We start from the raw sequence: 26,062 nt of genomic DNA on the forward strand, positions 1-26,062 counted from the left end.
GGATCCCATAGGGGCGCTGGTTCTAATCCTGGCAGCTCCACTTCCCATCCAGCTCCCTGCTTGTGGCCTGGGAAGGTAGTCGAGGACAGCCCAAAGCCTTGGGACCCTGCACCCACGTGGGAGACCTGGAGGAAGCTCCTAGCTCCTGGCTTCGGATCAGCACAGCACCAGCCATTGCAGCCAGTTGGGGAGTGAATTGTGGAATGGAAGATCTTCCTCTCTGTCTCTCCCCTTCTCTGTATAACTGACTTTGAAATAAAAATAAAATAAATCTTAAAAAAAATGAAAGTATATATAGGAAGGAGAATCAAAATGGCGAATAGAGTAAGGACGCGTTTAAATAGATGGAGAACTATTAGCCCGGGTAAAGCAGAGGGCACATTCCAGGAAATAGGAGAGTACAGGCTGATGGCAGAGGGACAAGTAGAGATGGATGGACATGGAAAGGCAGTGAGATAATGGTGTGGTGTTGCAGGCACCAGATACCCCAGCGGCAGTCAGTGAGCAATGAGAAATGAACTCCACTGGTAGCCAGAGCTCCACCAGCAGCCAGGTGGGAAGGGAAATTCACCAGGAGCTTAGGAGGTAAACCCAGCAAAAGAACTACCCATTCTGTTGATTTATTTGATTTGACCACGAATAGAGACTGAGCAGCAGATCCCAACCAGGCAGTGTCCAAACAGGGTGGATCTCACAGCCCAAACCCCTAGAAGAGCAGAATCAGGCACCATTTCATGTAGGGGAGCAAAGGCTTTGGGGACTGGACTGTGCATGTACTGAGCTTGGTGCAAACTCATTTCTGGCTCAGTGCATTGCACTGATGTAGTAAACTACAGGTTCCACCCAAAATAGGTCCGGGTTTTCCCCAGACCTAACAGGCAACAGATCTAAAACTGCCCGAGTGGCAAACCAGGTGCCATTTATATAATGTGGCAAAGGCTGTGAGATTGGAGGGACAACAGTGAGCTGCACATGTGCTGAGCTGGGAGCATACTCATGTCTAGCTCAGTGCATTGCACTGGCCCCACAGGAAAATAATACTGACTTTGGCATCCTATGGGTCAAATTAGGTCTGTATGGCACTCAGACCTAACAGCCAGCAGGTTATGGCAAGATCAGCACCAACAATAACCTGGTTATTTACAACACCTGTTATCTTCCCTAATATGGTGAAAGAATTGGGAAACAACATCCAGGATTGGCACAGAACTCCCAACATATTTGACCAAAGCTATTTTCACCATGATGCATGATAATCAAGCTCTCCTCAATCAAGCATAAACAAAAGATCCTTAAATGTGCACCTGAAAAAAATCAGTTAACAGAAAGAAATGGCAAGGAGACTCACAGCTGATCTGTCAGAGGAAACAACAGGCCAGAAGAGAATGGAGCAACATATTCCAGATTCTAAGAGGAAGAAATTATTGGACCAGAATAATACACCCAGCAAAGCTTTCCTTTGTCTTTGAAAGCGAAATAAAATTATTCCAAAGTAAAAAAAGCTCAAAGAAGATGCCACTTCCAGGCATGCCCTACAAATGAGACTTAAAGATGTTCTCTTGACAGAGAAAAGGAATAGTACCTACCAAAGCCAAAGGCAAATGTGAACAACATCTCAGTAAAATAACAACAGAAGACTTAAGTCAAACAATGAACAGCCCACTGCTAAATTAACAGGACCTATTACCACCTATTTATATTAACCCTGAATGTAAATGGCTTAAGCCCATCAATCACATTGTAGATAGGTAGACTGGATTAAAAAATAAAACCCATCTATTTAAAGGAACCTACAGGAGGCACATCTCACCAACAAAGATCAGTAGAAACTAAATCTCATGGACTTTTATGTTTTTGTTTTTATTTTCATTTCTTCAAAAAAATTTTTCCCTTATTAAATTCTTCACTAACTCATAGGTCATACACTAGCATCATTTGCTTCAAAAAGGTTCTTTTTTTTTTCATTTCTTCAGCAACACATTAGTCATTCAGTAGCATGTTATTTAACTTAATGGCGTTCTAAATTTCTATTTTTCTTCCTGTTGTTGATTTTGTATTGTGGCTTTTCATTTAAGGGAATGTATAATAACTGTAATAGAGGCTATCATATCCAGATGTGAGGATACAATGCAGTAAGCATCTCTACTTCCAGCCTAAAGATGGACTCCCAATGAAACAGTTAACTATACCTTGACAATGGGATGCTGCACATTGTGGGCCATTGTGCATGCCCACAATGATGGACATATGACTGTTTATGAGGAAGTATACAATAGTAATAATATTGGAGAAATTAGTTGGGTGGAAGGAACTTGGGGAGGAAGAAAGAGAATTCCTAGAGCCTATTGTATCAAAAAATAATAATAATTTTTAAATGGATATATAATATATATGTATATATTATATAGATAATATATGTGTATATATTATACACATATATACACATATGTGTATATACACATATATTATATATATATACGGAAAGACAAAGAGGGAAAGATCTTCCCTCCTGTTTTACACTTCCAGATGACTACAGTGGTGAGGGCTGGGCCAAGCTGTGCCTAGGGCTTCTTGTAGATTCCCACATGGGAAACAGAGGCCCATCCACTTAAGCTGTCTTCCATTGTTTTTCCAAGGACATTAGTAGGGAGCTAGATTAGAAATGGAGCAGATTGGATTGGAATGGGCACACATATTGGATGCCAGCATTGCAGGCAACATGGTTTACTCTCTATACCACAATGTTAGTTTTTGTGCTGCTGGAGGCCAGCTCCGGCTGAGTTTGGAGCTCGAGAAGGGTGTGTGGAGTCGGTGTAAAGAGAAAAGATGGACCACTACAATTTCATGATCATAATGCAAGAAATGCTGTCTCCTTTATACAGAAGCCATCACAAACTCTCACAGATTTTTTATATTGTGGTCAAGTGGGTGTTTCTAAAGATAATTCTGCCATTTGTTTAACCTTAAGGCAGTGTATTATCTATCCTGACCCTGCAATCAGGAAGTTCTCAATAGACAGCATATGTCAGTCAGAAACACATTCTTACTATAATCCTCATTCTACAGCTTAATCTTAAATCAGTTAATGGGGGGGGGGTGCATCACAGAAGGAAAAATCTAAAGATCAGGAAAAAAAAAACCCTAAACAGATTCCGACTACACCCATGGATTTAACAATCCTAGATTAGCTTGTTTTACAATGTTAGTGTGAACATTCTCGAACTCTTTCAGCCATCATATGGTCAATGAGGGCAGTCTAGACAACATGAGTTGTTAAAGGCTCTTTTGCCAAGTTATCAGCAACATCAACTCCCAAGCTCACATTGACTATAAAAACCAACTCCACAGAGGAAAACAACGATGCCTCAATAGATTACAGATTTCTCAGTGGGGTGGTCGGGTGTCCATGCAAAGAGGATTAGAACTGCCTTGAGGTGGTTGGAGAGGCCTTGCCTTTCAGTAGCAAGCTCCTCTGGGCCTTGCCAGCAGGGGAGCTGTTCTTTTCACACCTTCCGGTCATCCACATCCACTTCATGGACTCCAGCACTTTTAACTTATTTTCAGAAGGCACACATGATGTTTTGGTAGCATTTTTTAAGATGCTTGATATTGGATTGTGCTTCTGTGTATTAAGTGGCCTAGGTAGGTTATTTTCTAATTGTTAATATCTTGTTAGGCTGCTTAAAATATTTCAGATCACTTGGTACATTATTTTTACACCACAGTAGTAATTTCCTGCATTGTAAAAATGCCACTGCACATACTCTGTTTCGCTGTAAGTAATGCTTAATGGATTCCCATGACTAACCTTTTGGCATATAACACTATAAGTCATATTAAATTACAATAATTTTTTTAAAAATCCTGAAAGACTCATAAGGAAACCCTCTAATTATTGCAAATGAGGAAACCAAGACTCACTCTAGGCAGTCCTAAGCCACATTTTGTGTTAGTAACAGGATTTATTAAGACGTTAGCTTCCTGACTTCCAGCTTTTCTGCATCTCCTTGGAATTTTCAATCTAGAGCCAATTGAAGAAATTGTTTGGTCTTCAAATAAGAGCACATTAAACAGGATCTATTCATGCACTAATTTCTGTTTCATAACATATACCTTTGTTTTTAACTTTTGTTCTTTTAGCCTAGAAGTAAGAAATGACCGCTCTTCTTCCCTTTTTTAAAATGTTATTTATTTTTCTGGTCTTTTGAACCTTTTTGTTATGAATCTATTTACTTTTTTAATTTTTTGTTGCTCTTTCAAAGATTTATTTTTAGCTTAAAGGCAAACTTCCAGAGAGAGAAGTTAATAAAAGCCAGATCTTCCATCTGCTGGTTCACTCCCCAAATGGCACAAGTGGATGGAGCTGAGTTAATCTAGGAACTTCCTCTAGATCTTCCATTTGGGTACAATGGCACTGGGACTTGAGCCATCCTCTACTGTTTTCTGAGTCCATAAGCAGGGAGACAGATGGAAAGTGGAGCAGTTGGGACGTGAACTGGCACCTATGTGGAATGTGGTGCTTCTGGCAGAAGCTTAACCTGTGATACCACAGCACCATCCCCGAAATAATCCAAACATGTGAATTATGTGTTCTATGATTAGTACATTCACATTCAGAACCTATTTCTTGGTGATGTATGTGTAGTATACACATATTGTGACAAGTAGTATGTAGTTTAATTCTGGTAACAGCAGCTCTGTAAGGATAGTCTGGTTTTCACCTTGGAAATGATAACATAGAAACCCAGAACAGGGCCCGGCGCGGTGGCGCAAGTGGAAAAAGGTCCTCGCCTTGCACGCCCGGGATCCCATATGGGCGCTGGTTCTAATCCCGGCAGCCCCGCTTCCCTTCCAGCTCCCTGCCTGTGGCCCGGGAAAGCAGTCAAGGACTGCCCAAAGCTTTGGGAACCTGCACCCGCGTGGGAGACCCAGAAGAGGCTCCTGGCTTCGGATCAGCATAGTATTGGCCCGTTGCGCTCACTTGGGGAGTGAATCATCGGATGGAAGATCTTCCTCTCTGTCTCTCCTCTCTGTATATCCGCCTTTCCAATGAAAAAATAATAAAAATAAATCTTAAAAAAAAAAAAAAAAAAAAAAAGAAACCCAGAACAGGGGCCCAGCGTGCATGTGCTGGATCCTATACAGGTGCCAGTTCATATCCCGACTGCTCCACTTCTCTTCCAGATCTCTGCTTGTGGTCTGGTAAAGCAGTGGAGGACGGCCCAAAGCCTTGGAACCCTGCACCCATATGGGAGACCTGGAGGAAGCTCCTGGCTCCTGGCTTCAGATTGGCTCAGCTCCAGCTGTTGTGGCCACTTGGGAAGTGAATCAGCAGAAAAAAGATGTTTCTTTCTGTATCTCCTTCTCTCTGTGAATCTGACTTTCGGGGAAAAAAAGTCTTAAAAAAATAAAACTCTGAACATTTTTAACTTCCCAATGTCATAACATTAAAGAGCCAGGAGTATAACCCAAGGGTAATGTTTTCATAAAGAATTATAAAGTGCACTGGAGGGGTTCACTCTGTGGCTTAGCTGGTAAGACTGCCACCTGTGTAGCTGGCATACTATATAGACTCTGGTTTAACATCCAGCTGTTCCATTCCCAGTCCAGCTTGCCATTAATATGCCTGGGAAAACAGAGGAAGATGGCCAAGTGCTTGGGTCCCTACACTAACGTGGGAGACCTGGAAGAAGCTATGGCTCCTTGCTTCAGCTGGCCAAGCTCCAGTGATTACAGTCTTTTGGAGTGAGCTAGTAGTTGCAAGATTTCTTTCCTCTGTCTCTCTCTGTCTCTCTCTCCTCTCTCTCTCTCAGTCTGCGTTTCTTATGCCCCTTGCCCCACTTTGTCCCTCTCTCTTCTCTGTAATTTTGCCTTTCAAATGAAATATTAAAAAGTACACTAGAATGGACTATCTTGTTTCTTTGTGTAATTACAGTGGACAAAGGCTATCTCTCTGTCTGTCTATCCATCTCTCTATCCACCTACCTACCTACCTATGTGTTTAAATGAACTTTACAGGGAGCACTTTCGGCCCAAGCATCCTATGTAGGAGTGCCGGGGTTTGAGACCTACCTCTGAAAATCGATTCTAGCTTCCTGCTGATGTGCACCTTGCTGGCTCAGTGGCGTGGGCCCCCTACCACCAAGGTTGGAGAACCAGATTGAGTTCCTGGCTCCAGGTTGGCACAGCACAGCTATTGAGTACATTCTGGTTCAAAGATTCTTTCTTTCTCTGAAATAAAATGAAAATAAATAAAAACATAAGAAAACCATATAAAGACCCCTAGGGATCCTGGGTAGTCAAAGCCAACTGAGTGCAATACCAGGGTAATGTAGTCTCAGTAATAGTGAAAGTATTTAACAGCTGACATAGCAGTGAGACCAGATGCTAGTCATAAAATCTCATTTAGTCTTGTTGGTGTGTCTCAGATGAATAGTATCCATGGATACTGGTACACCTGCTCACATGCCTTGAAGAATAGATATGTAACTCCCTTGTGGGAGCCCTAAGCACCCTCATTTGCACATTGATTGTACTTAAGAATATGTTATCTTAACAGATACCCCTTCCCTTATGTTTTTTTTTCTGTTCTTCAAATAAGTGAATAGAAACTAAAGTACCTGTTGTAGAGAGCAGATCAGCCTCTGTGGATGAAGAAATGCTCTCTCATGTATCTTAAATGGGTCTGGGAGAGAGGCCTGTTCAGGCTGCTTCTCTCAGTAGTCCTTTACTATTTCCTCTTCTCAGAAAACTTAATGTAAAATTATTGAAACTTAATAAAGCCTTACAAAATTTAGGAATACATTATGGAAGATATAGAAAGAAAAATTACTGTCTCAAATGCTGAAAATTGAATGATTAAAAATTATTAAAATTAGGTGAGCCCTGACACTGTCTTACAGAGCCCAATTTCTTTTATTGCTGTACTCCTGTATCATAAATCTGTATTGTGAAATACATGATTCACTTTATATAAATGCATTCACTTTATACAAATAAAAATCAACAAAAAAATTAAAAGCACATTTGAATATAACATCAAAAGTATTAAATACTTAGAGCAGTATGTATTTTTATTCTTTGGTAAATATGTAAGCATCAGCTGTTCTTTGAAAACATGTTTAAAAAAAAACTCATCTTTTTGAAAGGAGTAGGGTAGAAGGAGAAAGATGGAGTGATCTTACATCTACTGCTTTATTCCTTCAAATGACTGAAACATTCAGTGGTGGATGGGGTCAGACCCAGGAGCCCAGAGCTGTATTCTTATTGGTGACTCAAGCAGCATGTTAGCCCATTTGTGTAAGTTTTAAAATGGCTCATTTAAACCTAACTGCTATGGGAATTGATTTTGACATGTGTCCTAAGGAAAATCCTATTTAATCTTCTGTGAGTATACTTTTGTTGGTCTAACAATAACTTGCTCAAACACTTGTTATCCCATTGTTGTCTCTAGAGTAGTTAGCATTAATGGTTCCTACTGAAGTTGGAGAGTATACAATCATTGTTAACTATGTTTGTCTCTGAAACAGAATCGTTACTAATTAGTCATTTATGCTTCCTAAAGAACAAGCATTTTATAAAGATTTATAATGATCTGGGAGCACATTTATGTCATGGGGGGTGGGATAAACAGTTGGTTCAGCGCTATGGTTCCCTGCCTCAATGTATCTGTGCTGTTGTGTTCTCATGCTTGAAATCCCAACAGAAATGCACTTCATGGTATTAAGTATTTCCTTGTGTGCGTAGTACATTTAGAAAATGCTGTTGAGCATTTGTGTATGAACAGGGTATCTAGGCAGATTGCCAGCATTCAGATTTAAATGTCACCACACTTCTGTGAATCGTTAGCATTTCACTGATAAATAAACTACTGTACACAGTGTGAATAACTTGTACAGGTTCTGTGTTTAAGACAGGGTAAATTGAGTTTCAAATCAGGTTGCTTTTCTTTACATAGAAATATTGATAAAAATTTTAATTAAGACATTAATTTAGGGTCCAGCATTGTAATGCAGCAGGTTGAGCCACCTTCTGCCATACTGGCAACCCCAAAAGGTGCCAGTTTGAGTCCTAGTGGCCCCTCCTTCTGTCTCAGCTCCCTGCTGATGTGTCTAGGAAAGAAGAAGGTGGCCTAAGTACTTGAACCTTCCACCACTCATTGGCAGAGCACATGGGAATTTCTGGCTCCTGATTTCGCCTTGGCTCAACATGGCTGTTAAGCCACTGGGGAAGTTAAACCAGTGGATGGATGTGCTCTCACTTGCTGTACTCTCTCTCTTTTATGTAAAAGAAGTGAATCTTAAAATGTGAAACAGAAGAAAAGTAAGTTTTAAGACAGCTGTATGTCCAGTTGGATATGATGCTGCTTCGAACACTCATGTCTATCATTTAATTTTATTTTTAAAATTTGAATGCAAGAGCAAACTTTCGGGTGTCACAGAATATTCGTAAGAAGTTGAGAAAAAATCAGCTCATGTATATTCAATCCCCAATATTAGTTTTTTGAAGTTCTGAAGGCAGCTTTGGAGCAAGATTATTTAGGTAGAATAAAACATGATTCTCTTTCGTATTAATAAATGTTATGCTTTATTTAAAAACTTTTTTTGAAATGGAGATACATATGGTCATATCTATGATTCGCTGGTTTACTGCTAAAATCTTCGTGATAGCTGTGGCTGCACGATTCTGAAGTGGAGCCCTGATTTTTGAATTTTTCCATTTGAGTGGTAGGATTCAAGTACTTCAGTCATTATCTGCCCCCTCACAGAGTGGGCATTAGTGGGAAGCTGGATCAAAGTAGCTGGGGTGTCAAATTAGGTGATCCAGTGAGGGCCACAGGTGTCCCAAGTAATGCATTTGCCGCTGTGCCAAGTGGTTACTCTAGAAACTTTATTTTTCTAAGAAATTTTATTTTCAGAGCAAAAATGAAAATTGTCATGTACTTTTTGTCCTGACGCATGTATTTATACATACCCCAGTTTTTGTCCTCCCATAGTACATTGCGATGTCAATTAGAACTGTGGAGCCTGCATTAACTCATCATTATAGTCCAAAGTCCATAGGTCATGTTGGGGTAGATCCTTTGGGTTGTTTATGCTGTGAGTTTGGAGAAATGGAAATATGACATGTCCAACACTGTGTTGCCGTACAAGCTAGCATTACTACATTTAAAATCCTCTGTGCTTTGCCTCTCCCTGTCCCCAACTAACACCAGCTGCCACCAACATTTTGATATACTCATGATTTTGTTTATTCTAGAATGCCATGTTGTTGGGATCATATGGTGTGCAGACTTTTCACCTTTCTTTTTCACTTAGTAATATGCTTTTGATTTCTTCCATGTCATTTCTTGACTTAGTGTTTCATTTTAAAAATGGTTTATTTATTTATTTGAAAGAGTTTCAGAGAAAGAGGGAACACGGACATCTGTTGGTTGGTTCACTTTTCAGATGGTTGCAATGGCCAGAGATAAGCCAGGCTGAAGCCCAGAGCTTGGAGGAACTTCTTCAGGACTTCCATATGGATGACAGTGGCCCACTTTGCCCATTGTCCACTGTTTTTCCCAGACCATTAGCAAGGTGTTGGATCTGAATTTGAGCAACTGCGACACAAGCTGACACCTCTATGAGATATCAGCATCACAGGCGACTTGACCCATTGTGAAACAATACTAGCCCTGTCATTCAAGCAATGATATTCTATTGTATGATATGCATCACAATTTATTTATCCATTCACTTACTTCAGGACATCTTCATTGGTTTTGGCTTTTAAAATTTTTGAGTGAAGCTACTGTACTTTTCCATGATTAGGATTTTGTGTGAACATACTTTTAAAAACATTTTGTTAAATATCAGTGAGTACACTTGATTGATTGTGTTAAATGTATGCTTAATGTTATAGAAACTGCCAGACTGGTGCTGGGGTTGTGGCACTGCAGCTTAGGCTCCCTCCAGCAGTGCTTGCATCCCATATTGAGCGATGGTCTTAGTTTCACATCCCAGTACAACTCTCCCTAATGTACCGTGGAAAGCTATGGAAGATGGCATAAGTGCTTGGACCCCTACCACCATGTGGAAGACTTGGATGGAGCCCCTGGCTCCTTTCTTTAGCCTGGAAGAACCCTGGCTGTTGCAACTATTTTGCGAGAAAATTAGCAGATAGAAAATCCTATCTCTCTCTCTCTGTCTCTCAGCAGATAGAAAATCCTCTCTCTTTCTCTCTCTCTGCGTGTGTGTGTGTGTATCTGTCTTTCTGTCTCCTCTTCTCTCTCTGCAACTGTATTTAAAATAAACAAACAGGTCTTAACAATAAAGCTACCAGGCTGCCTTCAAAGTGACTGAGCCTCTAAAGTGACCTAGCCATTTTGCATTTGTACCAACAATGGATGAGAGTTTCTGTTCCGCCGTAGACTTGGCAGCATTTGTCATTCTCAGTGTTAGCCATTCCAACGGGTTTGTTGCAATTTTCCATCCAATGACAGATATTATGCATGTTTTTTATGCTTATTCACCATCTATATATATTATTGAGATTTCTGTCCAAATATTTTCCCATTTTTAAATTGCATTGTTTGTTACTATCAAGCTTGGTCTCCTCAGCAAATGCTTTGGAACAATTACAGCAGAGATAAGAACCAATACTTCCATCTGTCACCTTATACAAAAATCAGCTCTAAATGGATCAAGGACCTAAATCTGTACCCAGGAACCATCCAAATATTGGAGAAAAACATAGGAAGCACTCTCCAAGATACAGGAGTTGGGAAATACTTCCTAGAAAACTCACCAAAAGCACAGGCAATCAAATCCAAGATAAACAGATGGTACTACAACAAACTAAGAAGCTTCTGTACAGCAAAGGAGATGATCAACAAAGTGAAGAAACAACCAACAGAATGGGAGAAAATCTGTACACACTATACCACCAACAGGGACTAACATCCAGAATTTGCAAAGAGCTTCAGAAACTCAACAACAGCAAAAGCAACAACCCTGTGAAGAAATGGATGAAGGAAATGAACAGCTTTCAAAATAACAAATTCAGGTGGCTGGTAGACATATGAAAAATGATTAGGTTGCCTAGCTCTCAGGGAAATATGAATAAAAGCCACATTGAGGTTTCACCTAACTCTAATGAGATTGGCCTACATTCAGGACTATATTAACAACACCCGTTGGTGTAGATGTGTAATGAAAGGTACCCTGCTTCACTGTTGGTGGGAGTGGAGTCCGGACCAGCTCCTATAGAAGTCAGTATGGAAAGTGTTGAGACAACTGAAAATTGATGTGCTGTGTGCCCTGCCTATCCCATTTATGGGAATATATCCAAAGGAAATGAAATTTGCATATAAACAAGTGGCCTATAATCCTATTTGCAGCAGTACAACCTGTTAGAGCAAAAATATGGAAATAACCTGGATGCCCATTGAAAGATGAGTAGATAAAGAAACTGTAGTACATCTACCCTATGGAATACAACTCAGCCATTTAAATAGGAATAAAATTCTACTTTTTAACAACAAAATGGGTGCACCTGCAGACCATTATGCTCACTGAGATATGCCAATCCCCAAAGGATAAGTATCATGTGCTCTCTCTGATATAGGGCAACATTGATGCAAAATAGAAGATCAGCAGTTATATAGGTAGATGTTTTATATATATATATATATATAATATATATTTATCTAGAAGATCTGTATAATGGAGGCAATTATGTCTTGAAGTGGATATACATTACAGTATGCATCTCTACTTCCAAATCAAAGCTGGACTCTGAATGAAACTGTTAAATATATCTTGATAGTAGGGTGCCGGACTTTCTGCCATTGTCCATAACTACAATTTCAGAATACAATTAAATAGCAGAATGATGAACTAAAGACTGTTTTTGAAAGACTTTGCCATAGTAATAATAGAGGAGAAATCAGTGGGGAAAGAGGAATTGAGGAGGGTGGAAGGCAAATCCTAGAACCTATGGAACTGTATCATAAGATAGATAGATAGATAGATAGATCATAAGATAGATAGATAGATAGATAGATAGACAGACAGACAGACAGATAGATGGAGTTTTAAGAGGTCTTTGTGTTAAGGATAGAAAGCTTGTGAGGGTCTTTTTGGAGACTTAAAAATTGTCATTATATATCATGATACAGTTTTGTAGGTTTAGGGATTTGATTCTCCCTCTCCACTTCTCTTCTTCCGTTTTCCCTAATGGTATTAAAGTACTATAGTCCTTTAGTAACAGCTATAAATTTAACATTCTGCTCTTTCAGTGTGTCATGGCATCACAGGTACAGGCTTTGGTAGAAAATCTAATATCAAATTGTCAAGGTATATTTGGTTGCTTGTTGGGAGTCATTTTTTTTTCAGGAGGAGAGATGCATACTGCAACATACCTTTTTTAAAAATTATTTTTATTGTTTTCCATGATACCTTCCTCTTTTCCTTCCTTTTCTCCCTCCCCATTTTGCCTTCCCACCATTTTCTCTTCCTGATATGCTAGTCTCTTTTATACAGTTGTTTTATGGGAATATATGTATGTACTTGTATGCTTTTGTACCTATTTGTTTTGTATTTTGCGTGATGGTTGCCTTATATCAGAGGGAACATATGATAGTTGTCCTTTGGGGATTGATTTATTTCACTGAGCATAATAGTTTCCTATTGGTCTTTGTCCATATGGTAAAATCTCATTCTTCTTAATGGCTGAGTTGTATTCCATTGAGTAGATGTACCACCGTTTCTTTTCCTATTTTTCTTTTGTTATGTATCTTGGCTAATGTGGATTGTGCTGCTATAAACATAGGGGTGCATTTCAGTCCCTTTGGATATGTTCTGAGGAGTGGGATATCAGGTCACATGCTAGATCAGTTCCAGTTTTCAGAGCACTCACCATACTTACTTCCATAGTGGCTGCACTAGTCTACACCCTTGACAATAGTGGAGTTAGAGTACCTTTTACCATGGGTGATGTTAGTAGGTTTCCGAATGTGTCCAATTTAAATGGTGTTAAGTGGAACCTCCCTGTACTTTTAATTGACGTTTTCCTAATAGCAAAGGAGCCTGAGCATTTTTCATATCTCTATTAACCATCTGAATTTGTTCTTTTGAAAACTGTTCATTTCCTTCACCCATTTCTTCACAGGATTGTTTGTTTTGCTGTCGTTGAGTTTCTGAAGCAGCTTTGTAAAATGTGAATGTTAGTCCCTTGACGGTTGTGTGATGTGCAGTAATTTTCTCTTATTCTGTTGATCGCATCTTCACTTTGCTGATCATTTCTTTTGTTATAGAAGACTCTTGTTTAGATGTATTTTTAATTTATTTCCATATAACCAATGTTTAATCATTTTTTGAAAATAGCTTTTACAAAGCTGGATTTTCATATTTTAAGAAGCATGGCTTATCAGTCACTTTTTTGAGGGATTGTACATTTGATGTTGTGTTTAAAAATCATTGCCATAACTAAAGTTACTTAAAATTTCTCCTTTGTTTCTTTTTAAGAGTCTTATAGTTTTTGTTTTGTGTTAAGTGTATGATTCATGTTTAGTTAATCCTTGTGATTGGTGTACCATCTGTTTCTAGCTTTAGTTTTCTGCATTTTGATGTCCAGTTGTTCCAAACTGTTTCTAAAAACTCTTTTCTGCAATATATTGCCTTTTATTTTTCGTCACTGATTCATGAACATCATGTGAATCTGTTTTGTATTCTGTTGATGTCCTATGCTTTTACCAGTTCCATGGTGTCTTGATTACTACAGTTCCTTAAAAATTTTTGTTTATTTTTATTTGAAAGACATATTTTACAGATAGAGAGGTCCTCCGTCTATTGCTTCACTCTGCAGCAGCCACAGTGGCAGAGCTGAGCCAATCTGAAGCTAGGAATGAAGAGCTGCCTCTGGATCTCCCACATGGGGACAGGGACCTGTGGACTGGAGCCATTCTCTGCTGTTCTCCCAAATCATAAACAGGGTGTTGGACTGAAAGTGGAGCAGCTGGCCTAATAGGCCACTGCACCAGCCCCTACTCCCTGTAGTTTATACTAAGTTTTCAAGTCGCCTCGTTTCGGTTCTTATATAGAATTCGTTTTTTCTTTCAATATTGTGTTGCTACTCTGGGTCTTTAGCTTCTCTATTCAAATTTCAGAAGCACTTTTTGGATAATAAAAATAGTGACTGGGATTTTGATTGGGATTGAATTGAACCTTTATGTCATTGGAAATAACTTGTATTCCATTCTCAAGTGTTCCTATCCATGAGCATAGAATATCTTTGCATTTGTTTGGGTGTTTGATGCCTTCCACTAAAGTTTTATAGTTTTCCTTGTGTAATCTTGGACATGCTTTGTTATATATCCCATTGTTGGTGTGCTTGTATAAATATCAGTATATTTCATTTTCAAGTGGCATCTATTTTTCACTGTTAAACAGTGAAGTAGCCATTGCATGTTATTATGTCCTAGAACTTTGGTGTAATTACTAATTACTTTTAGGAGTTTGGGTTAATTCTTTTAAATGTTTTCCCATAGATGATCATATCATCTGCAAACAAAGACATTTATATTTCTTCTAATCTGTATGCCACATGTACCACATAACCAAGTTTTAGTCAGTAGTAGAGTACATAAGATTATAATAGAGCTGAAAAACTTGTATTCCTAGTGATACTGAAGCTATTCTAATATATTAACACAACATACTGGTTCATTCTGCTAGAGCCTGCAGCAGCCTTGGGTGGGCTGGGCTGGAGGAGCCAGGAGCCACGTTGTTGGCAGGGAACTCTAGCCATCACTGCTTTTTCCTGGGGTCTGTGTTGATAGGCAGATGGGTCATGAACTGGAGCTGTAAATTGAACAAAGGCACTCTGATGGTAGGCTGTGGGCATATTGACTGCTAAATTAAACGCTTGCCATTATGTGAGAATGTATTCTTCTACTTATAGGTAAAAATGTTTACTATAAAAACTGTGCCATATTACACTAGTGTTAGCCTTATGCATCACAAGTTTTCTGCCTCTTATTTAATGGCATCAAGAGGTCACATTGAATGATTGACTTATATATGAAGTTTGTAATGCATGAGAACATCTAATTGCATTTCTTGTAAAGTACATGCATGGTGGACAATACGTGGCTATACTACTTCTTAAAACATTAGCCAGGAATTTCAGTAATATGTTAAAACAGTGATAATACAGCCATTCTTACCTTATAGAAATAAGACCTTAGATCTTAGAAAAAAAATAGTTGTCCTTAAGCATAATGTTAGATCTACATTTTGATGAGTATTGTTTTTCAAGTTGAGAAAGTTCCCATTTACTTATAGTTCATAGAGAATTTTTATCATGAACGGGCATTGGATTTTGTTAAATGTTTTTTGTGTGTCCATATGATTGTATGACTTTCCTACTGTAGCCTGAGGATGTGATGGACTGTATTAATTGATTTTTGAATGTTGAACCAACTTTACCTACCTAGGTTGGAAATCTCAGATGATGATGGAATGTAGCTTTTTATTTATACATTGTTGAATTCAACTTTCTAAAAATTTATTAGAGGATTTTTGAATGTCTGCTCATGGAAGTTGCTGGTTTTTCGTTTTCTTGTCTTTTCTCTGTGTGCTTTTGATACTTGGATGATGTTATCCTTGTAGATTGAGATGGAAAGTATTGTGTTTGCATCTTCTAGAAGAACATATAGCAATTTGGTGTAATTTCTTCCTGAATGGTGGAATTTATCAATGAATCCATCTAGCTTGTTATTTTTTGTTTTGTAGATATTCATTATTAATTTCATTGATAGATACCTATTTAAAGCTGTACATATACGTGTATGCACACATATATTCTGGCAAATTGTGTCTTTTATAACTAAATATTTAGGCATACAGTTATTCTGTTAGCTTTTTATTGTCCATGTGGTCTGTCATGATATTTCTTACATTAGTTGCTTGTTTCATATTTTTCTCCTTTTTAGCATGTCTTGAAGCTTATTAATTTTATTTATTTACAAAGACTAAAGTTTGATTTTATTGATTTCCTTTGTTATTTCCTAATTTCATTTTCATTGATTTCTGCTCTAATTTTTGTTTCCTCTGCTTACTTTGGATTAATTTGCTCTTCTTTTTCTAGTTTTCTGAGGTGACACATGGATGATTGATTGTAGAACTTTACCAATTTATATATTTAGAGCTTTAAATTTCCTTCTAACCACTGCCTTCACTGTGTATCCATATGTTTGAAGAAGTTCTATCTTCATAATCATTAGTGCAAGAATTTTAGTGATGTTTTTTGATACTATTTTTTGCCAAAATGTATACTATTTATTAGCTTTATTTTTGCCAAAGTATATACTATTTATTATTTTATCATAGCAAATGTGATTGTTTTCCTTCAAGCTTGCTTTTTGAACTCTGAAAGTTTAAACAAAAGAAATTTCCATTGGATGACCGAGCTTTCATGCTCTGAGCTATTATGTGAATAACATAACCATTGCTTTCATGTGGTTATGTGTTTAATAAATAGGCACTCCATGTTTACTGACCCAACAAATGTTAGGGAATGCCTTGCCCTCTTGTCTTGGCTCACTAACTGAAGCTTAAACCCAACAAGCCCAGATAATCTGGTTGTTCATACAAATTCTTTGACTAGGAGAGAGAAATAAATCTTTCCTGTGTGGAACCTAGGCCCTGCTGGGGCTTGCTGCTGAAGCAAAGGAGCAGCATTTTTATCTTGCTTCACCTCTGCTCTGTAGTGGAACCAATGTGTGTGATTTTCATTGCCATTAGACAAGAAGAGACAAAAGCAAATTTAAGTTAAAAAGTATATAACAGAGAAATGAAAACCATATGTCTCAACCAGTGAAAGATAAGTAAACTACAGATTACAAAATCAATTTAAACTTTACCCACTTGGTACAACTACAGCTTGAGCTGTTAACACTCAGGTCTGTTATGGAAGCTAAGTGGAAGCATTTTGAAAGAAACACACCACACTTAAAGGTTCTGTCTAGACAAAGCCCTGCAACCCCACAATATTGCTATATGTGCTCATCCTTTGGGAACATGAATACCTAAGGCATTTCATAAGTGTCCCAGGAAGACACTCACGGCAGAGTGCCAGTTCTAGCCATCCCTAAATCCGGCAGCCCGAGGGGTTTTGAGGTTCCGAGAGGTGAGAGCCCTAATGAGCCACAGGAAAGGTGTTGTAGAGCAGAATAGCAGTAACACAGATGAGTGTCTTCAAGGAGTTACTTTATTTTTTGGCCACAATAAAATTCCCATTGTGAGTTCAAGAAGGCCAGTCTGTTCAGTGCCACATTTGCCCAGTAAAGATTTTGCATGAAAACACCTGTGTCCATTGTGTTGTGGTTGCAGAGCAATTCTGTGAGCCTTGAAGCTGATTCTGCCTGGGAAGCTCATGTATGAGCAGTGCAAAGGGCAAATGGTGTTACAGCATCTTGGCCTTCACCTGTTGTTGCCTGATCACAAAAGTCTGACACGATGGGAAGAGACCTAGAGTCAGATCAGGGACCAGATGTGAATGCTGTCTCTATTCCTAACATTGTGCCATTGTACATGTCATTTCCATGACTACTATTTCCCATCAGTTTGTCCTTCAATATCAGAGTCAAATATGTGGAAAACTGGCATATTGTGGGTGTTCTGTGTAAGTACCCACCGTGCGAAGGGGAGAAGGGAAGAGGAACAGCTCACAGCAAAAAGGCAGTGTGGAGATCCCCTTGGGGGTGGGGGCAGTGGCCGATACAGTCAGGCTAAGGAATTACAATACCCAGTAACCCCTGCCTGCCCCGGAAGTGATATATGGGCCAACAAGGCCCAAAGGAACCTATCAGCACTGACATTTCCACATAAAGAGAAGGTCTTTCCCCTGCCAGGCCTTCCTCCTTCTGTTTGGACCTGAGTATAAAAGTGCTGATTCACAGTCCCAGGGTGTCACTTCCCTGGCACACAGTCTCTGCTGGACCAGTGAACCTCACCCAGGAGCACTCCCGGTAAAGCCCACTTTGAGCTGAACTTTGGTTTACTGTGGATTTTCTATATTTGGACTTGATTACATTCTATGCATGGAACATTGATGTAGGCTTGTGGCTTGCAAGGAAGCAACATGTCTGGCAGATTTTAGGTATTTAGTCTCCTTACCTTGAGCACAGCAGTTCTAGAAGCGGATGTGAATGCACAGTGAAGTTTTCCGTTTGGTTTTTTTCTAATTGTCTGACTAATAAACTTAAAAACATCCAGAGATATAAAAATGTGGGCCTTCTTGTCCAAATGTCTTTAGCTTCTGTAGACAGTGGGGAGGGCATTCCCATGCCATATTGGTGTCCTGGGGCTTGATTTCTGGCTCTAGTTCCTGATTCCAACTTTGCTTTGATGTAGACCATGGGTAGAAATAATGATGATGGGCCTGGCACAGTAGCATAGCGGTTAAAGTCCTCACCCTGAACGTGCCAGGATCCCATATTGGCTCCAGTTCTAATCCTGGCAGCCCCACTTCCCAACCATCTCCCTGCCTGTGGCCTGGGAAAGCAGTCGAGGACGGCCCAAAGCTTTGGGAACCTGCACTTCTGTGGGAGACCTGGAAGAAGTTCCTGGATCCTGGCTTTGGATCGGCTTAGCATTGGCCGTTACGTTCACTTGGGGAGTGAATCATCGGATGGAAGATCTTCCTTTCTGTCTCTCTTCCTCTCCATATATCTGGTTTTCCAATAAAAATAAATACATCTTTAAAAAAAAAAAAAGAAATGATGGCTTTAGTACTTCAGTCAAAAGGGAGACTCAGATTTCATTGCAGGCTTTCCGCTTTGGGCATAGCTGATGGAGGCATTTGGGGAGTAAATCATTGGTTGGGAACTCTGTTGCTGTAGCACTGCTTCTAGATTAATACAATAAATACAACTGGTGAAACATTTGGCCAAATTGGGAATTGCAGACCCAGTCCTTAAACATGTTTCTGCCATTAGCTAGTTGTGAAATTGGTAGCAATTCTGGAAAACTTTGAAAGTGGAGGAGATTGAATTAAATTAGCCTGTTTCATTAATTTCTAAGATTAACTAGTTTGTGGTAACTCTGGAGTTCCATGGGGACTTTTGAGAGTCCAAAAAGTAAAACAACTAGAAAATTATAGCTGTGTGTGACTGAAGACTGGGTTGCCACCAAGGTGGAAGTTTTGTCATTTCTTTCACTGGTGTGGCCTATGTCTCCCTTGGTATAGTTTATCTTGTGTCTGTCTGAGACCACAGCCATGGACCAATTAAGGGACTGACAATGCTGAATTCTTCCAGCGTATTTTTCTTATGTCATGGCAGCATGCTGAGGTCTTTATGGGGCTGGCCATAAAGACATAAATAGACAAAAATAGACACTAGAGACATACATAGGCAAAGCCAATCTAACACATTAATCTGCAAATCACCATATAGGCAGCTTGTCTCATAATTCAGCTGTTTGGGTCTTTTTAAATGCATTTTGGTTCAGAGATGTTTTTATCTTACAAGCCAGTTTTTTCTTTAAGTCTTTCTGCTCTACCCCACACAGAAATCTTTTTCCAGGTGGTAAATTTGCTTGGCACAGCCTCGAGATTTTGGTGACAATACCACCCCAAAATGGGAATCAGCCTTCACAGGTCAAATGGCCTTCTAATTCAACTTGGAGAGCCCATCTTTTCTGGTTAATGGGAATGTGACTCTGAGAATCCGTTTGCTATTTCTTCTCTTGATTACCTCCCCTGACACAGACTTCATATCACTTTAACTGTAGGTGTCTTTGGCCAGCTTAACTCCGCCAGTGTATTTGTATGGTTATGATAGCAGGGTTGGTGTATGTGGAAAGCAACTCAAATATACATTTACCTAGAATTTCCTCTGATTATTTAAAGTAAAATGTTCAACCTGGAGGAGAGGAATGAAGACAAGGAAACATTTTTGGGAAGTAAGATGTTTACAGAGGTTGAAATAGCGTTTGTAGCACCCAACTAGCATCAGATCAGAGGTTCAAACTTCAGTATATATTTTGGATATTAATGTCTCTATCTTATGTCTTTACTCTCACTCTTTTCTTTTGAAAATTCTGTTTCCAGATTGTCTCTTCACACATTTGTTTCCTTTGCTATGCAGAAATTTAATGTTATTCCATTTAAGATTGATTTTTTCTCTTAGTTTTCTTAAAGATTTTTTTATTTTTATTGCGAAGTCAGATATATACATGTATATATATATGTATATACATACATATATATAGAGAGAGAGACAGAGAGAGAGTGATGTAGAGAAGTATTTTCCGTCCAATGATTCACTCCCCAAATGACCACAGTGACCAGAGCTGCACCGATCTGAAGCCAGGACTGGTGATTTCTGGCACTGTGAGGATGCAGTAAAATAAGCACTGGTATAAAAATGGATTTAACCTTTCATGTTTAACAATTCAGCTTATCTTAACTTTTTGTAATTGTTTATGCTTATGGAAATATTTTTAAATAATTCCAATATAACCATAAACCCTTAATTTAGCTTTTGTTTAAGTTCCATGTTTATAAACTTTTGCAAAGGAACTATGTAGAATACTGCTTTGTAAGCTTAAATACACACGGATTACTTACAGTCTTGTTACTAATTATACAATATCATATGTCATTTTGTCACTAATCTTATATTTTCACAAATCTATCAATTTGCAATTTTTACCAATTTTTTAATAACTGCCTATTCTACATCATTCCTGCCAGGTGTCATGAACACTGCTGCACGCAAAAGTTAGTTTTGTATCAGACAACACTGAGAATTCAGTAGTGATTGCTGACACTTAGTCAATGATCGCCAGGCAGTATGTTAAACACCTCACCTGGGTTATTTAATTTAATCTTTTGACAGCTTCAGACATTGTGAGTCTTCCCTTTTTACAGATGTAGTAACTGAGGTGTGCAAGTTATCCGAGGTCCTAGGTCTCACAACAAGCCTAGGGGGCAGTGTGTCTTCAGTACTGCATTTCTGATGCCTGCCCTCTCCGTTCCTCTCTCTCTCTCCGCATTCTGTTTCACATTCATGTTTCATCAGTTGTCACTAATCACTCAACAATTCAAAGGCAAATGAATTTTATTACATAAACCAAGAAGACATTGATGTTTCAGGTAGCAGTTATGTCATAGCATTCTGGCTTTCTAGAAATAAGAGGAAATGGGTTAGAAGCTGAGCCAGTTTCTCCTTTTAAAGCACTAGGTGGCAGCAAATACAGAGCTGTATTTCACAGAATTTAAATATACCTTTGAAAAAGAATAAGAGGTGTGAATTTACCTGTGGCCACTTTCTCTCCTTTTCTTTGATATGGTAGAATCGAAGACCGTGATTGATTGCTCTGCCTTTTACTTGTAACTTAAAATTTTAGCATTAAATATTGCTTGTGCAAGGTAACAAGAAAAACGAGTGAAAATAAAAGATCAGCAAGGAATTTGAATTAATCTAAAATAATAATATCAAGTGCAAGATTTTGTTTTCCCAAAGCAAAGCTGATAATTTAACCACTGTGGAATGCAACTTTTGACCTCTGACAATAGTTCCCTCCTACCTGACTGAAACACTGGTGCACTAAGAAGTGGTTCGTGAGGGTGCTCTTTTGTCTTTGAGTGGTGTGCCTTTGGTGTCTGGTCATTTGCTCCATTAAACAGAGCGTGAATTTGTTTAGAAATTCTTTTTCCTACTTCTGGTAGGTTTAATTCACAGCAATTATTAAACAGCAGTAAAAATTTTAATAAGGAACAATAATGGCTATTGTATTGAGATTTCTCTGTTTGCCTGGCATCCTACTGCACAGCTTAAATTTAATCAACATAATTATTAAACAGTCAGGATGTACAGTTGATATGTTCCGATGCTATAGGTGTACTCTTAGCTTTTTCTTTCTTTAAGGAGATTTGAAATTTAAGTATTTTCAGAGTGTGTGCAGTTAGTTATGTAAATTAAGTAAAGTGACCAAGTATCTTTTTGATTGGGTAATTAGTGCTTGCTGTGCTATGCTAAAGGGTATTCACGTATAACTTGAAACAACGCTGTATGTCAAGCCCAGGTCAGAAAAGACCTTACTGCTACCACCTCTTTATTTCTGTAGGTTACGAACGTATATAGCATCTTCTTACCTAACAGCAGTTATGTTTCTAAGTTTTAACCAGCAGAGGGAGGAACATTAATGGAGAGTTCTATCCTGTTTTGTATTACTGCTGTTTATTAAATGTAATGTAACTTGTTAAGGTGTTTTTGCAGTTTATTTACTGTCATGTTACCAGAAACTTCTCAGTAGAAGAATATAAAATCCCATGAATAAAATAGCAGTAAGAATAGATGCTCATTCATGATCGTTTTCTAATAGAGGTGAATATAGCAATGGTTTTTTTTTCCCCTAATCATAGGGCAAAAGTTGGATTGTTAAAAGAAGTTATGAAGATTTTCGGGTACTTGATAAACATCTTCATCTCTGTATTTATGACCGAAGATTCTCCCAGCTCTCAGAGCTCCCCCGTTCTGACATGTTGAAGGATGGTCCAGAGGTAAGCACTTCAAATATTATAGAATTGCAAATTAGCATACATTTTTGTGTGTAGAGTAATTAAGAGCTTATATTGAGTACTAAGGATGATTCCTGGGATTATTTAACCACCTCAGAATTGTACTTAAAGTTAGTAATACTATGCAAGATGTTTAGAATTAAAGTCGTCTCAATATATGATTACATAAAGAAACAAAAACCTCATTGACATGATGCATGAAGAGATAACCATACTTGAGCATTCTCTCTAAAATGTGAAAACAAAGTAAGAAAAAAGTGTCAAAGTCACTAATGGTCAAGGAGATACATGTTAAATTGTGCTGTCTAATCAGTTTAACTAATTTATGGTGGCCGCGTGTATCTTTACTCATTCCTGTACTCATGGCAAAAAGAAAGAGTGTTGACGTAAGGAGGGGAATGTGTTGCAGTTGCCAGGGCCAGCCTACAAGCAGGGCCAGGAGATTCACCAGATCTGTCATGTGGGTGCAGGCTACTGCTGCTGCTTCCTGGCAGCGTTGGCAAGAGCTGGGTTGGAATTGGAGTAGTTGAGACTCAAACTGGGGCCCACGTGTGATGCTGGTGTTACAAATGGTCGCTTAATGTGACCTACCACAATGTCAACTCCTACTTAATACTTTTGATACAGAAATAGGTAAAGTAATAAAAACAGAAGCTGTGGAATAGTATGACTCCTGATGAAAAGGGATTAAAAGTTACAGCTCTGCATTGTGAAAGACTGTCTGCATACCCAGTTTCAGTGATTAGCCTCAGAAGAATCCCCTGAACTTACTCTAATGTTTAGAGTGCACTAAGATCTTTATCCAGAAGTTTACAGCAGAGAGCTCCTGTGCCAGAAAGTGCCCTGTCTTTCCTCAGAGTTATACTGAATCTTTCTTTCTCTTTAGTCTGTCTCTCAGATGCTTATGGCTTACCTATCACGCCTTTCAGCTATTGCCGGCAACAAGATCAACTGTGGCCCTGCCCTCACCTGGATGGAGGTATAACCTCATTGATCTTTTATGAAAGCTTTTTTAAAGTTGTCTAACAAATTTAATATCAACTTAATCTGATATCTGTTGAATTTCAGAAATTAAATCGATTTTTTTCTCATCTTCTGGGACGGTATATAGTGTATAAAGTTTTTTTGTTTTTTTTTTTTTAACCTCTAATTTGTTGGTAATCTGGGAAAGTAATTGTAATATATTTTATGAGTTTCAGTCATCACTATCACTTTTGTGGTTAATGAAGTAATTTTTAAATTTAGCAAAATGTCAAATTATGTTGCTATAACAGAATGCTAAGTCTAGGTAATTCCGTCCTTATTTACTAATTTATTATTATTATTATTATTGAAGATTTAAGAGGAGATACAGAGAGAAAGATCTTCCATCTATTGGTTTACTTCCCAAGTGGCTACTACAGCCAGAGCTGAGTCGATCTGAAGTCAGGAGCCAGGAACTTCTTTCAGATCTACCACGTAGGTGCTGAGTCCCAATGCTTTGGGGTCATTCTCTATTGCTTTCCCAGGCCACAAGCTGGGAGCTGGATGGAAAATGGAGCAGCCAAGGCACAAACCAACACCCATGTGGGATCATGGTTCATGAAAGATGAGGACTTTAGCTACTAGGTTACTGTACCAGGCCCCAATTTAATACTTTTTTATTTTCTGTAATACAGTTTACTAAGGAAAACCTTAGGGGATTTTCCCCTCATCTCCTCTTCATCCCTCTACAGTTTTTCACATGTATTAACACAGTAATATAGTTCTTCAGCAACAGTCAGAAGGCTAACATTCTGCTATTTAAGTGTATCATGGCATTGTAGGTATAGACAATGGTAGAGCATTATTAACATATTATCAAGGTATATTTAACAGTTTCATTTGGAGTCCTCATTTTATTTAGAAGTAGATGCATACTATATCTTCACTTCCCAGTATGCTAGTCTCTTTTATACAGTTTATCTGTGAGAATAGTTGTATATACATGTTTACATATATATCTATTTTTTTGTATTTTGCTTGAAGAGTACCTTATATCAGAGAGGACATATGATAAGAAAAAATCTTTGCACACTATGCAAGAAATAGGGGACTAATATCCAAGATCTTCAGAGAGCTGCAGAAACTCACCAACAACAAAAGAAACCCTATTAAGAAATAGGTGAAGGAAATGAACAAACGTTTTTCAGAAGAACAAATTCAAATGGTTAATAGATGTGAAATACTGTTCAGGCTCCCTACCTGTTAGGGAAATACATATAAAAACTACAATAAGTTCCACCTTATTCCAGTGATACTGGCCTACATTCCCAACTCTGCTAACAACACTTGCTGGCGTGGATGTGGGGAGAGAGGTACCTTGCTTCACTATTGGTGGAGTGTAGGCTAGAGCAGCCACTATGGAAGTGAGCATGGAGAGTGCTCAGACAACTGAAAATTGATGTACTGTGTCACCCGGCTATCCCACTCCTGGGAATATATTCAAAGGAAGAGAAACCTGCATGTGAGAAAGTGTCCTGCAACCCTATATTTGTAGCTTCACAGTCCACAATAGCAAAGACATGGAAACAACCCAGGTAACTGTTGAAATAGGAATGGATAAACTATGGTACATCTACTCCCATGGAATACTACTCAGCCATTAAAAAGAATGAAATTCCAGCATTTACAACAAAATGATCCAAACTAGAGACTGTTATGCTTGGTGAAGTAAGATAATCCCAAAAGATCATATGTTCTCTGTGATGTAGGTAGTTTCTTAACAAAAGGAAAAGAAAAAGAAAGAAGAAAGGTTTATGTGGCTCATGGATTATAGCATCAGTGTTTACTCATCTTCTGTTGAAGGCTTTATGATCAAAAGAATATGGGCAAATGGGTATTATGTGGGAGGGTGACGATATGATGAGTGATCTTGCTTTATAGCAACCAGTCTTATGGTAAATGATCCGATCATGGAAGAGTGAGAATTTGTTGACATAGAAAAGCAGTCAGTACCTTCATGAAGGTTTCATCACCATTGCCCGGATCACTTCCCAAGACTCCTGTACTGGAGAATTTAGCCTCACCAAGAGTTTAGTGGGAGTAAATTATATTCAGACTATAGCACAAAGTATATGTGTGTGTATTTTTTTTCAGTTGACATGATATTGAAAAGCATTTTTCAACTATTCATGAGCAGCAGTTTTTTAAAGGGTCCTGTTTAACAGTAGGAATCGTGTGAAACATTGCCATGTAAATGTTTTAGCTATTTTGTCATAATTTGCCTATGTGGAGCCATATTACTCTCTCTCTCTTTCCAGTGGAAAGTGATAGAGATATAAAGTGTAAACCATATCAACTTGCAGTGAAGGGTTTTTTGATCTTGGAACAATTATTTAATCTGGGATAAGTTACATAATCTATTTCAACTTTACAGTGTTTGTTTTTAGTTGATTAAAATAATGATAAGTATTTTTCAAAATTATGGGGATCATATGAAATTATATAAACTTTCTGCACAGCAATGATG

At 38.4% G+C, this 26,062-nt stretch overlaps 1 protein-coding gene across 2 annotated transcripts in view; it reads left to right on the forward strand.

The window, feature by feature from the left end:
- The window catches only part of ARHGAP32 (Rho GTPase activating protein 32), a 191,511-nt gene that overhangs the window by 84,249 nt on the left and 81,200 nt on the right, over nucleotides 1–26,062 (forward strand). For both annotated transcript variants that reach the window (XM_040992673.1, XM_040992674.1), the window contains 2 exons: nucleotides 22,417–22,554; nucleotides 23,459–23,551. In XM_040992673.1, coding sequence (XP_040848607.1) covers nucleotides 22,417–22,554; nucleotides 23,459–23,551 — 231 coding nt within the window. The remainder of the gene's footprint in view (nucleotides 1–22,416; nucleotides 22,555–23,458; nucleotides 23,552–26,062) is intronic.

Source organism: Ochotona curzoniae, unplaced genomic scaffold (assembly GCF_017591425.1).
Source record: "Ochotona curzoniae isolate NIBS_2020 unplaced genomic scaffold, NIBS_Ocur_1.0 contig_832, whole genome shotgun sequence".
NCBI classification, from domain to species: domain Eukaryota; kingdom Metazoa; phylum Chordata; class Mammalia; order Lagomorpha; family Ochotonidae; genus Ochotona; species Ochotona curzoniae.